At 40.8% G+C, this 12,076-nt stretch overlaps 1 protein-coding gene across 1 annotated transcript; it reads right to left on the minus strand.

Moving 5' to 3' along the window:
* Positions 1-811: 811 nt before the first annotated feature.
* LOC309393741 (vomeronasal type-2 receptor 26-like) lies at positions 812-10,465 on the minus strand (the record flags this gene model as incomplete). The annotated part of the gene is made up of 2 exons (XM_081956236.1): positions 812-1,561; positions 10,406-10,465. 2 exons carry the CDS (start codon positions 10,463-10,465, stop codon positions 812-814), a joined length of 810 nt encoding a protein of 269 aa, XP_081812362.1.
* Positions 10,466-12,076: the final 1,611 nt, after the last annotated feature.

Raw genomic sequence — 12,076 nt, forward strand, 5'->3', positions numbered from 1 at the left:
TAGGAGATCCCACAGAAGTAATGTCTTCTCTTTATTTATTTAAGAGACCCATCTGGACACCCATCTTACATACCACAGCTGTAGGTGGGTCAGTGCATCATAATAAAATACAAAGATAAACAAAATGAAAGTAACCCAAATGGTACATTATATGGTGCTCACAAAGCAATCTTTTTCACATGATCTTATGGATTACAATCTCAACCTAGGCAAATTTATTGGGGGAAGAAACAGCTGTTTGTAGTGATTTGATCACTGAGGAAGGGGATGGATTGAGGATGGTGGATCTCATGGAAAAGCGTCAGATCAGGGACAACTATTGGAAAAGTGTCCTAACTGACTCTCATTGAATGAGAACATCTAACCAAGAGGAGATACCGGCAGCTACCTTATCTTGGTGGGATGGGCAATGGTTCTCATGGAGAGCATCATACAACTTTGTTGGAGTTTGGTTCTCACAGTGTCCATCTTTCTTTTTTTTTCTGTTCACTCCATCACAAACATACATTTTTAGCCACTATCAGTAGGAATAATTGCTCAAACAATTTCTTAAAAGGAGTCACATTCCTTGGCAGCTGCAGAAAAGCAAATTTCCCTGGAAGACTTCCATGGAGTTTTCTTTATCAAGATTTGTTGAGATGAAAGGGAAGGGAGTTACAACAATTATAGTCATTCTACAATTTCACATTTCAAAACATCTACATATGATTTTCTTTTACTCTTGTATACTATCTAATTGGAAATAACTGATGTCGCCTTTCAAATAAAAGGACATTTTTGACATCTTTAAATATTTTAATGGTTTTAAAGCTCATCTTTTTACATTTATTCTGGCTGTGAGATGCTCCTTTGTGTTCAGGTCTGGCCTTAGAAGGATAATGTAACACTTGGGGATGAAGATGCAGCCCAGCAGACCAGCACTGGAGGTCAGGATGGAGAAGACCTGAACAGCCACCATGTATTTCCCTTTGGTGCTCAGGTAGGTGGGCACAAAAGTCACCCAGACACTGCAGAAGACCAGCATGCTGAAGGTGATCAGCTTGGCTTCGTTGAAGGCCCCAGGCAGATTCCTGGCCAGGAAAGCCACCGTGAAGCAGATGGCAGCCAGGAAGCCCATGTAGCTGAGGGTGACGTAGAACATGACAACAGCCCCTTCGTTGCATTGCAGGATGATCTCTCCAAGCTGGGAGTGGAGGTCAGAGTCAGGGAAGGGGGGAGAAACTCCCAGCCAAATGGAGCAGATGATAATTTGGACTGCTGAACAAGAAAGGATGATGGAGTTGGCCAAGCTCTTCCCCAACCATCTCTTCACTCGGTTTCCTGGTTTTGTGGCCAGGAAAGCCAGCACCACCGTGATGGTTTTGGCCAAGAGAGAAGAAATGGCAACTGAGAAGATGATGCTGAAAACCATTTGTCGTAGAAGGCAGGTGGCTTTCCTTGGTTGACCAATGAAGAGAGAAAAAGAAAAGAAGCAAAGCAGGAGGGAGACCAGGAGGATGTAGGAGAGGTCCCGGTTGTTGGCTTTGACAATGGGAGTTTCCCTGTATTTAATGAAGATGATTAAAACAAGGTCTGTGATTAAAAACAAGAGTAGGGCAAAAGAGACCAGGATGATGCCCAGATGTTCTTCATAATGCAGGAAGGCTATAACTTTGGGAATGCATTGGACTTGGTCCTCATTTGGGTATTTGTTATCTGGACAATTTGTGCATTTTTCTGTATCTGAAAAAAATAAAAAAACAATATTTCTTTAATATTCTGTCTTTTGCATTTCAAGAAATACCTTTTTTGGGACAACAGCTGTTAAGAGGGACATTTTCCAAGATGCATTGTTTAAAAATTCCATGCAAAAAATCGAAAACAGTATTTTCTAAAAAACTATATAGCTAAGATTCATGAAATTGGGAAAATCCTAGCATCTAAGACTTAAAGTTTTAGGACCTAAAGAACTTCATGGCATCTTGATGACTTGAAAGAGTCATCTTTGAAATCTTCAAAGGTGGAGGTCCTTTTGCACAAAAGGTCACTTTATCTTGGTAGATTAAGATTAACAGAGTTGGAAGGGACCTTGTATGTCCAACCCCCCACCCACCCACCCAAACAGGAGACCCTATACTATTTCTGATAGTACAGTCACTTCTTGAAAGCCTCCAGTGATGAAGCCTCCAGTGATGAAGCTCCCACAATTTCTGTTTCTGAATTTCTGAACTGTTCCCACAGTTTCCATCCATTATTCCTTGTCTGGCCTTTGGGTACTTTGGAAAATAGCTTGACTCCCTCCTCTCCGTGGCAGCCCCTCAAATATTGGAACACTGCAATCATGTCTCCCCTTGTCCTCCTCTTCACTAGACTAGACCTGCCCAGGTCCTGCAACTGTTCATTGTATGTTTTAGGATTCAGTCCCCTAATCATCTTGGTTGCTCTTCTCTGCCCTGTTTCTAGAGTCTCAACATCTTTTGATAGTGTGATGACCAAAACTGGATGCTGTATTCTAACAGATTTACAGAGTTGGAAGGGACCTTATAAGTCATCTAGTCCAACACCCAGCTCAAGCAGAAGACACTACACCATTTCTGACAAATGACAGTCCAATATCTTCTTGAAAGTCTCAAGTGATGAAGCTCCCACAACTTCTGAGGGCAAGCTGTTCCATTGGTTGATTGTTCTCATTGTCAAAAAGTTCCTCCTTATTTCTAGGTTGAATCCCTCCTTGGTCAGTTTCCATACATTATCCCTTGTCTGGCCTTCAGGTGCCTTGGAAAATAGTTTGACCCCCTCCTCTCTGTGGCAGCGCCTCAAATATTGGAAGACTGCTATCATGTCTAAACTAGCCATGCCCAGTTCCTGCAACTGTTGTTCATATGTTTTAGTCTCCAGTCCCCTTATCCTCTTGGTTGCTCTTCTCTGCACTTTTTCTAGAGTCTCAACACCTTTTTTATAGCATGGTGACCAAAACTGGATGCAATAAACTCGGTGTGGTCCAGTGGTGAGTTTCCAATTTTTTTACTACCGGTTCACTTGTAACCGTGTGCAGAAGCATCCAGGGGGGAGGGCAGGGCCTTCCACCACCGCTACTACTGGTTCACCCGATCCAGGTTGAATCGGGAGCAACCCACCTCTGGTGTGGTCTTACTAGGGCTTTACAGAGTGTATTAGTACTTCTCTTGATCTTGATTATATACCTCTGTTAATGCAATTTAGGATTGCATTGGCTTTTTTGGCTGCCACTGCACACTGTTGGCTCATATTTAATTGGTTGTCCACTAAGACTGCAGGATCTCTCTCACAGTTAATGCTATTAAGCCTGGTTTCACCCAGTCTATATGTATATTTTTATTTTTTTCTTGCCTAAGTGTAGGACTTTGCTTTTCTCTACATTGAATTTCATTTTTTTTAGATAGGGCCCAGTGTTCAAGTCTATCAAGATCCATCTGGATCTTGAGCCTATCATCTGGGGTGTTGGGTATTAGATGTTCAGCTTTACCATTGTCTTTGTATTTCAATATATCTGTTCTTGTGGAACGAGAACTTTTCTGAATTGCACACTCTTTTGCCCTGTTTTGAGATAACTCTTTTTACACATCTGTAAATATTTATTAATTAGGAACTTCATTCCCATCCTAGAAAACTGCTACATAGACTTGGTCTTCATAGTCTAAGAATCAGCAGATGAAGCAATTTGATTCCATACTGTCTAGATCAGGGGTATCAAATTGTGTTTGACCTCAGGGGGCTGTGGTAGGTGCGGCCAGCTGGGCGTGGCCAGCTTGACGTCACTCCTGTTGGGGGCACCGGCAGTGACCCGAGTGCTTTGCCAGTGAAAATGGGCTCCCGAGCTCTGTTTTCACTGGCAGAGGATTGCAGGAGGCCGAGGCAGCTGAAAATGGAACTCGGGAGCCCATTTTCACTGGAAGAAGCATCGTGAACTGATCTTTCACTCAATCTGGCCCCCGGACCTTGAGTTTGACATCCCTGGTCTAGATTTATCCATAAGTTCAAGAAGTGAATTTGTTATATGTAAATCAGTATTGTACAGATTGTTATTTTTTTAATTTTCCATTTCCCATGCTTTTGGTTAGCTCTGTTTCAACTGAATCCCAACTGTGTATTAGGGGATTTCCCCCCCCCTCCTTTTTTTTTTTTTGAACCATGACTGGGTTTCCTTTAGGTTGGGGGTGTAGTTGTTCATATTTCACTATTTAACAACAGCAAAAAAGCTCAGAAAGCCCCAAACCTCTCCCTTCAAGATCCTTCAAAATCTTTCTGCTTACAGTGACTTAATAGAAATTGGTTACGCGATACAACTTTTTATGCATCAATTTTGGGGAATGACATAATGTAAATCTGCTTCAGATGAGAAATAGCAATGGACGGAAGATAATTCCTAAACTTTCAAAGAACTGAGATGTTCCTAGAAAGGTAAACATGGAAGGATACATCCAAGCTAAAAAGTGGAAGAATTCTTTCCCTGGCAATGGAAAAGCTTTCACAAGCTGCCTTACCCTCCTATCTTTTCCCAGCCTCTCCTTCAAGATCTTTTGGTTACTCTTCCCTTTAGATTAGAAATTGTGCAAGTTGAAAATAAAAAACAAAACAGTTGAGCTTCAAAGTCTTTTAACATGTACTTTCCTCAGACTGCTCTGGATAAATCCATTTTCACAAAACCTTCCATATTCTTCACCCACCTTCCTGAGGGGAGAAGGTCCCTACCGGACAAGGAACACAGTCGTAGCAGCAAACTGGCTCTCCTTCTCGAGCCCTCTTGACAAATCCCGGATGACAGCTTTCCACACATTTGGACTGAGGCAGGGACTGAGCAGAAAAACAAGGAATGACAAAGAATGTTACAATTAACCGTCCATGGAAAATGGAGGTAGAAATGGACCTTAGCCAAGTAGATTCTGGGCTTCACTTAGATAAATATGAAATCTCTGAAAAACTCCAAATTGTATTAGGACTTGTGTTGTAAATAGTTAATCTAAATTAGTCTAAAGTTAGTCTAAAACTAGTCTAAATCCGACTAGCTCCAAATTGTGTTCTAAATTGTGTTTAGAATAAATTTATTCTAAATTTAATCCTCCCTTTTAACCACCCTGTAATCCTTTAATTCGGGTAAAGACAAGGCAACTGGATGGAGCTGACCATTTACTGGCCGGATGCCTTCCTGATGCAACACAGAGTTTGGAGCGGCTATTTTTTCTTTGCGCCTTGGAGAGAAACAGCTGCCCCTCCCCCCAACCCAAGATTGAATTCTCAGCCTTCTGAGGAGGAGGCAAGCGCCTTCAGCAAAAGGCCATCAAGAGGCTCTTTATCCTAAAGTTTTATATGAGTAGACAATCATACTGTGAAATAACGGTATATGAAGAATGGAGGAATGCATGTTAATAACATTTATTCTAAACTTCAGTTTTATTAAATTCTTACTGTATCAGATTTATTAAAATAGAGGTAAACTGATGAAAGAAAGAAACTTTTAACCAATAGGATCTGCAAAGATTTCTTCTTGCGTACATAAAACATTGAAAACATTTGAAAGTAGTCCAAAACAGTCTCCCAGTTAACACACGAAGGAGAAATACCTTTCGAATTAGGACTGTTATCTTTAAAGGAGATATTGTTTGCTTGTTTGTCTATTTACTTGTTCAGTTCAGCTGTGCTGCTAAAACAAGAATAAAATGGTTCTTTTGTTTCTAGAATTGTAGTGAGATGAGATCATGAAGGTGAAGTCATGAAGATCAGAGGTGGGTTGCTCCCAGTTTGGCCTGGATCAGACAAACCGATAGTAGTGGCGGCGGGAGGCTCCACCCACTCATCTCGATGTTTTTGCGCATGCGCAGAAGCGTCACACATGCCTGTGCCCGAACGTGTAGTAAAAAAATTGGCAACCCACCACTGATGAGGATGTGTCCCCCAAGGGGTAGGTGAGGCATCTTTTGCTGCAAATAATGGGACATGAGCATGAGCCCTGTGCCAGAGAGGGATCTTTCGAAAGTATTTATCCAAAACAAAGTCCTCTATGTTGAAGAACTAGAATTAGGTAATGCCAACTGGCCTGGATAGGCAGACCCACATTTATCGCTAGTTAAATTTGGAACTTCCTTTTCTCCCCATAGAAACTGAAGGTAGATGACACACAAGATAAACCATGGCACTCCAGGGGTTTTCAGATGAGGAGCTCTCTTCATAGCAAAAGACTAAATCTAAGTAGCATTTCTTTCAATTTGTCCCTCATTAAATTTGATATCAGGAAGGAATCTCTGGATCAAAGGAATTGTCATACTTCAGTTTTCTCAGACATTATACAAACAACACACTAATGTCACTCTGGACAGGGAGACAGGCGGCATATGAATTTGGAGAAGCTGAATTCTAATTCCAGAGCTAATTTTCCCCTGGGACCTCCAGCCAGTCTTGAATAAACTTCTGCTGCATCCAGTCCAAACCTGAACTCAGGCACCGATCAACAGATTTGGCTTCTTCTTCCCTTCTATTTGAGGACAAGGAACAAGTGAACTGGAGACTATCCGTACCATAAACCCCAGCCCTTGATGGCCTCTCTCACCAGGTTTCTGGAGATAATAAATAACAGAGGGGACACAAAATGACCCTCATCTATGTCCCAAAGAATTTTCATCCCAGATTCTAGGTTGTCTGGATCAGCTTAGAACACTGTCCCATATTATAGCATCTGAAGGAAACGTTGAGTACTACTGAAGCCTCCCAAGCAGTCTAAGAAAACTATTGTTCCCCCACATTCAATTCTCAGTGAAGGTCCTCCACCACAGTGAATAGGCTGAGCACAATGGAAATGGTTCCTATCAGGCTTTGGGAAACAGAGAAAACACGCCAATATTTCACCCACCTTGTTGAGCAACTTTAGCCGTGAAAGATCATCTTGGCTGATAAAAAGTCTTCCTCTTTCAAAGCTCCCTGTGTACCGATAGTTGTGACCCAAGTTGGGGAGAACCTTCCAGGTCCTGATGACCAGATCTGCTGCTACATCTCCATTTTGATCCAAGTACAGTTTCTTCGTAGAAAGATTGCAAAACTCTTTCTTTGCCAGAAAGGGATGAAACTAAAATGGAAACTCCAGAAATGTTAAAAGCCAAAATTTTGGTTTCTTCTCGCATGTGGTCTTAAACCAATAAGGCAATTCAGCAACCAGTAGTTAGGCATCAACTCAGGGAACATTCTCAGGGTAATTCTACTGGGAAAATCTGGTGAATATTTTGACATTGAAGGAATCAGATTCATGGGAATTCCTACATCCCATCAGCGTTTATTGACACTTGTTTCAACATCCCTTTTTCTAACCCCTTTACCCTGGGGGAGCCATCTGAATAACATTTAGAGCCATGGTGGTGCAATGGTTAGAATGCATGACTGCAGGCTACTTCTGCTGATCACCAGCTGCCAGCAGTTCGGCCAGTAGTGGGTTCCTACTGGTTCAGACTGGTTCGGCCAAACCCGCAGTGGTTGGGCAGCCTGACATGCTGGAACTGGCAGTGACCCAGGCCTGCCATGCCCCTGAAATGGTTTTCTGGGTGGCGCCATCTTGCTTTTTCCTTCTGCACATGCTCAGAGCAATTTTTATTGCACTGCGCATACACGCACAGCATGCATCGAGCACACATGCACACCCGCGGCACACCCACAAGCAAACCGGCAGTAGTGACTGCCGGAACCACCCCTGAGTTCGGCATTTTGATTCTGACCGGCTCAAGGTTGACTCAGCCTTCCATCCTTCTGAGGTCAGTAAAAGGAGGACCCAGATAGTTGGGGGCAAGAGGCTGACTCTGTAAACCACTTAGTGAGGGCTGTAAAGCACTGTAAAGAGGTATGTAAGTCTAAGTGCTATTTCTATTTGGTTAAAAAATGAGTAAAAACACCACAAAAAAACTCATAATTCATTTTTAACCTACACAATCCTGTTTTACCATGTTTACAACAAGAGTAAGTTGAATCGCAGCTTGTAAAAAAATCCCTACCACTGTGAACACTATGTGCAAAGATAATTTTCCCCCTCTTGATCCTTGTATCTTGTAGAACAACAGTTATGGGAGTATATTTCAGGAATAATACGGACTCATGAGTGGGAGATGGAAGAACATTATACACAATATTCTAAAAGGGGAAAGGTTTTGATATAAGTAAAGCTAACTAGACATTACAAGTTGTGCTTGTGGATTAAAGCTACCCAAACTTCTCTAGTAACATTTCATTTATATCAAAGTTATAATAAGGTCAAAGCCTTTTCACATTTGAATTGTTCTTCTACAAAGATCTGACTTGCGAGTATTCTTAGTTGGGAGGCAAGAATTGCTGCTGTCTTCAGAAATGAATAACAAACATTCAGCAAAATTTATCAATCATATATTGATAAAACAATACTGATAAAATTTGTCAAATAGAATAGAATTCTTTATTGGCCAAGTGTGATTGGACACAGAAGGAATTTGTCTTTGGTGCATATGCTCTCAGTGTACATAAAAGAAAAGATACATTTGTCAAGAATCATAAGGTACAACTTAATGATAGTCATAGTGTACAAATAAGCAATCATATCATATTATGAAATGATCAATATAAATCATAAAGATACAAGCAACAAAATTGCAATCATACAGTCATAAGTGGGAGGAGAAGTGGGAGGAGAACATTGAAGCAATCACATCACAATTGAACATACAAACCAGTAAAAAGATTGTTTATAAAGTCATTGAAAACCAGTAGGTGATTTCTAGTAAGAATGGATTTGTCTAGATGTAAGATTCCAGGTTAAACTTCTCCCAGGTAAACAGGGAGAAGTCCAAAGAAAATGCCTACTATGGACCTCATCCCATTCTTAAGAAGTCTGTAAAGGGGGCATGCATAAGTGCACCAGCTTGCCTACTGCCCCTCTCCTACTGTCCCATTTATCTGTGTTTTCTTCCTTTGTTCATGTTTATGTTCATACTTATACCTGCTATCTTGTACATGTTTGATAAATAAATAAATCAAAAATAGTATAGGACCTCCTGCCCTGGGCAGGGGGTTGGATTAAATGACCCCCAAGGTCCCTTCCAGCTCTATTAGTCTATGTTCTATATTCTAACACCTTTTCAACTAACACAATCTCAGTTGGAGAAGAGAGGATATTCCAATACCTGAAAGATGTTACACACAAGATTAAGATCTGCTCCCTATTATTCGTGAGTGTCAGACATGGAGACATGAGCTCAGTCACAAGAGAGGAGATTCTGCCTGAATGAGGAGCAAAACTTACTAAAAAGAGCCACTTTAGACCTGAGCCAGTAAAGTGGAGAAGTCCAGTCTGCCCTTCACTGGTTGCCTTAATTAAAAGACCAAGCAGCTATCAGCTAGGAAAAAAATGGGTACCTGGGGGGATTGGGCTAGATAGTCTCAGGGGCTCCCTCAAATTTATAAAGGTAAAAATTCTACACAATCTAATCATAAATCCATAAATTTGGGAATTTATTTAAAATACAGATCATTTTTACAATTAGCAGTGTTTAATATGAAGATATATCTGTATGCTTATATGATGCTTTCTCTTTGCAACGTTATTCTCTGTATAACTTTTGGAATATTATGCCATGAAATAATTAAATTGGCCAGAACTCTTTTTCTTTTTTTAACCACAAAGAGGTTCAGATGGTTCTTCTCCGTCTCCTTTGGATGATTTCTAAAAGGTAACTACATTTGATGGCTCCCTGTCAGTACTTCTTACCTGCCATGGTTGCAGCTTTGGAGCCCCCAGCCTCTCCCCGATTGTCTTCCTCCTCCTCCTCCTCGATCTGGAGGAATAGGCAGCATTCAAGGCCTGGGCCAGAATGTTAATGAAACTGTACAAATAGGGGAAATTTATGATCCGTCTCCTGTTCCTTTTCTCCTGGGTCTCCAGTGGGGCTTTCTGGGTGCATCTTCTGCGGCCTTTGACAGAAATGATGTTCTTTGAAAGAGAACAGTGAAAATAGTGATCTTCAATCTGGGGTTCCAAAAATAAATAGGGTTCAAAGGGATGATATATTTGCCTATGTTTCTCTTGAAAACCAAAAGCCCAAAAACTATGGATGTATTTGAGAAGTTTGTGCCTTCTAATTGCGAAATGGCCCAAGACTGACAAGATCCAGACTTTCCCTTCAGTGGGTCCTGGGAGGCGCCTGAGTGTTAAATGGAAAGGAAGAAGTCTTTCCCAAATGGAATTATATTCTATGAAGTGAACAAAGACGTTGACTTGTCTCCACTTAGAGAGGGAATCCCTGAGGAGTGTTGTATGACCTGTTGTTGAAAATTGCTGTGATATAACAATGCAAATTCCATTCCTGACAAGCATAGGCGTTAAGGTCCTCATGAAATTTGCTCCCTCCGCTGTGTCTGAAGCAAAGAGGCCAATCAGGGTCCATCTGAAATGGAGGAGCAGTTGAACAATGGCTGGGTACTGGATCCCTTCTTTGGGGAGCATCAGGTGGAAAAAAGGGAATTGACTTTTATCAGCCAGGGTCTCTGAAACAGGCTCAACACTGATCTGAAAAAGCAAGGAAGAAAGCTGTTATATTTGGGGTCACATTAAGTGTCAGAGTTCCAAGTAATGCACCCATAGAAAGCGGAACTCCGAGACAGGTAGATTCCTCAAAGAACAATTTTATTGGATACATTGTATTGGCACAATTGGTGAAAACTGACTCTAAAAGTTCTCACGGTTTTCATCTAATTAAAGAGAACGTTTTTCCCCTTTCCCCAGGTCATCGGTCATATGGTTCAATAGAGGTCCTGGCCAGTTGCTTGGTTACTTGGCTCCTCCTCTCCCAGCACCTGTTCGAATGACCTTGGTTCCCACAGGTAAACCTTTTGTTTTGACTGTAAAACCCCAGTTAACTATTTTCCTTCCCCTCCCATCTAGTGGCAACTCTGAAGCCTCTCAAAGATGGCCCCAGCCAGGTTCGCTTCGGGGTTGACATTAAGTCCCAAATGCCAAATTTTATTAATTCCAATTTGGTTACATATTAGAATAATGTATTGTTGACTAGCCATTGAGTCATAACAAAATGTGCAATATAGAATACAGAAAATTAATAAGTTGTATATAAAAACAGAATGCAAGAATAAACTAAATATGAAAGAATAATACAGAATATAAACCATTTCTGTATCACCCTTACAATTTACCACAATCAGGCCCACATATCCAGCTGAACTGTTTGCTCAAATAAGGGGCTATATGATGTATAATTATTTAATTCTGATGGTCCAGGGTATAAATAATTTTAATATATGGATCTTAATAGGTCCTTTGTGTGATGTTCTGTCCAAGCTACTGATTTCTCTCTTTTTTAGACAATTGGCATTAGGAGAAAGGGAGATCACATCTCCTAATACAATTTGCCACTTGTACAATCCAAGATGTGTTTAATTGAAATTTTACCGTTCTAACACAGAGAATTTTGGGGGCCTTTCAGATTCCATTGCTTTCATTGAATACTTGTAATTATGCATACTGCTCTTAGAGAAAGGGCAAATTGCATAAATTCCCAATTCAGTTTTGAGGGCAGCAGCCTGAAGTCCTTTTATCCTGCTCAGATGCTGCGATTGGGTTTGTTCCAGGAGTGAAATAATGTATATCAAGCACCAAACTTCAGTTCGATATAAGAGTTTCCAGGTAATTCTGGCATTATATTCTTTAATAAATGGAAAGAAACCTGGGTAGTTTAAGCAGTAAAGTCACTTGGGTCCTTTCTCTAAGTGGCTCCTTTGATGATGTGGGAAGCAATATCTACTTTCAGTGGAAATTACCCTCAAGTAAGGAAAGGTGTTACTTGGCTCACAATGAAACAGGCAGCTATGGATATGGTGTTGTCTTCCAAAGGTTATAACTTTTGACTTTATCAATAATCATTAACTGATCAGTGGGAGCAAAGTTTTTTTTAGCAGCCTACACAATCCAATTCATGAGTTTGATAAAAATTTTATCAGTGCAGACCAACGTGTACCAATTTTTATTTAGCACATTTATTTAGATCCTTCTGGTAAGTCATTAATATGTAGAGAGAATGGTTCAAATACACACCTTGTCTTC

Source organism: Natrix helvetica (genome assembly GCF_964273705.1).
Source record: "Natrix helvetica genome assembly, chromosome: 5".
NCBI lineage: Eukaryota > Metazoa > Chordata > Lepidosauria > Squamata > Natricidae > Natrix > Natrix helvetica.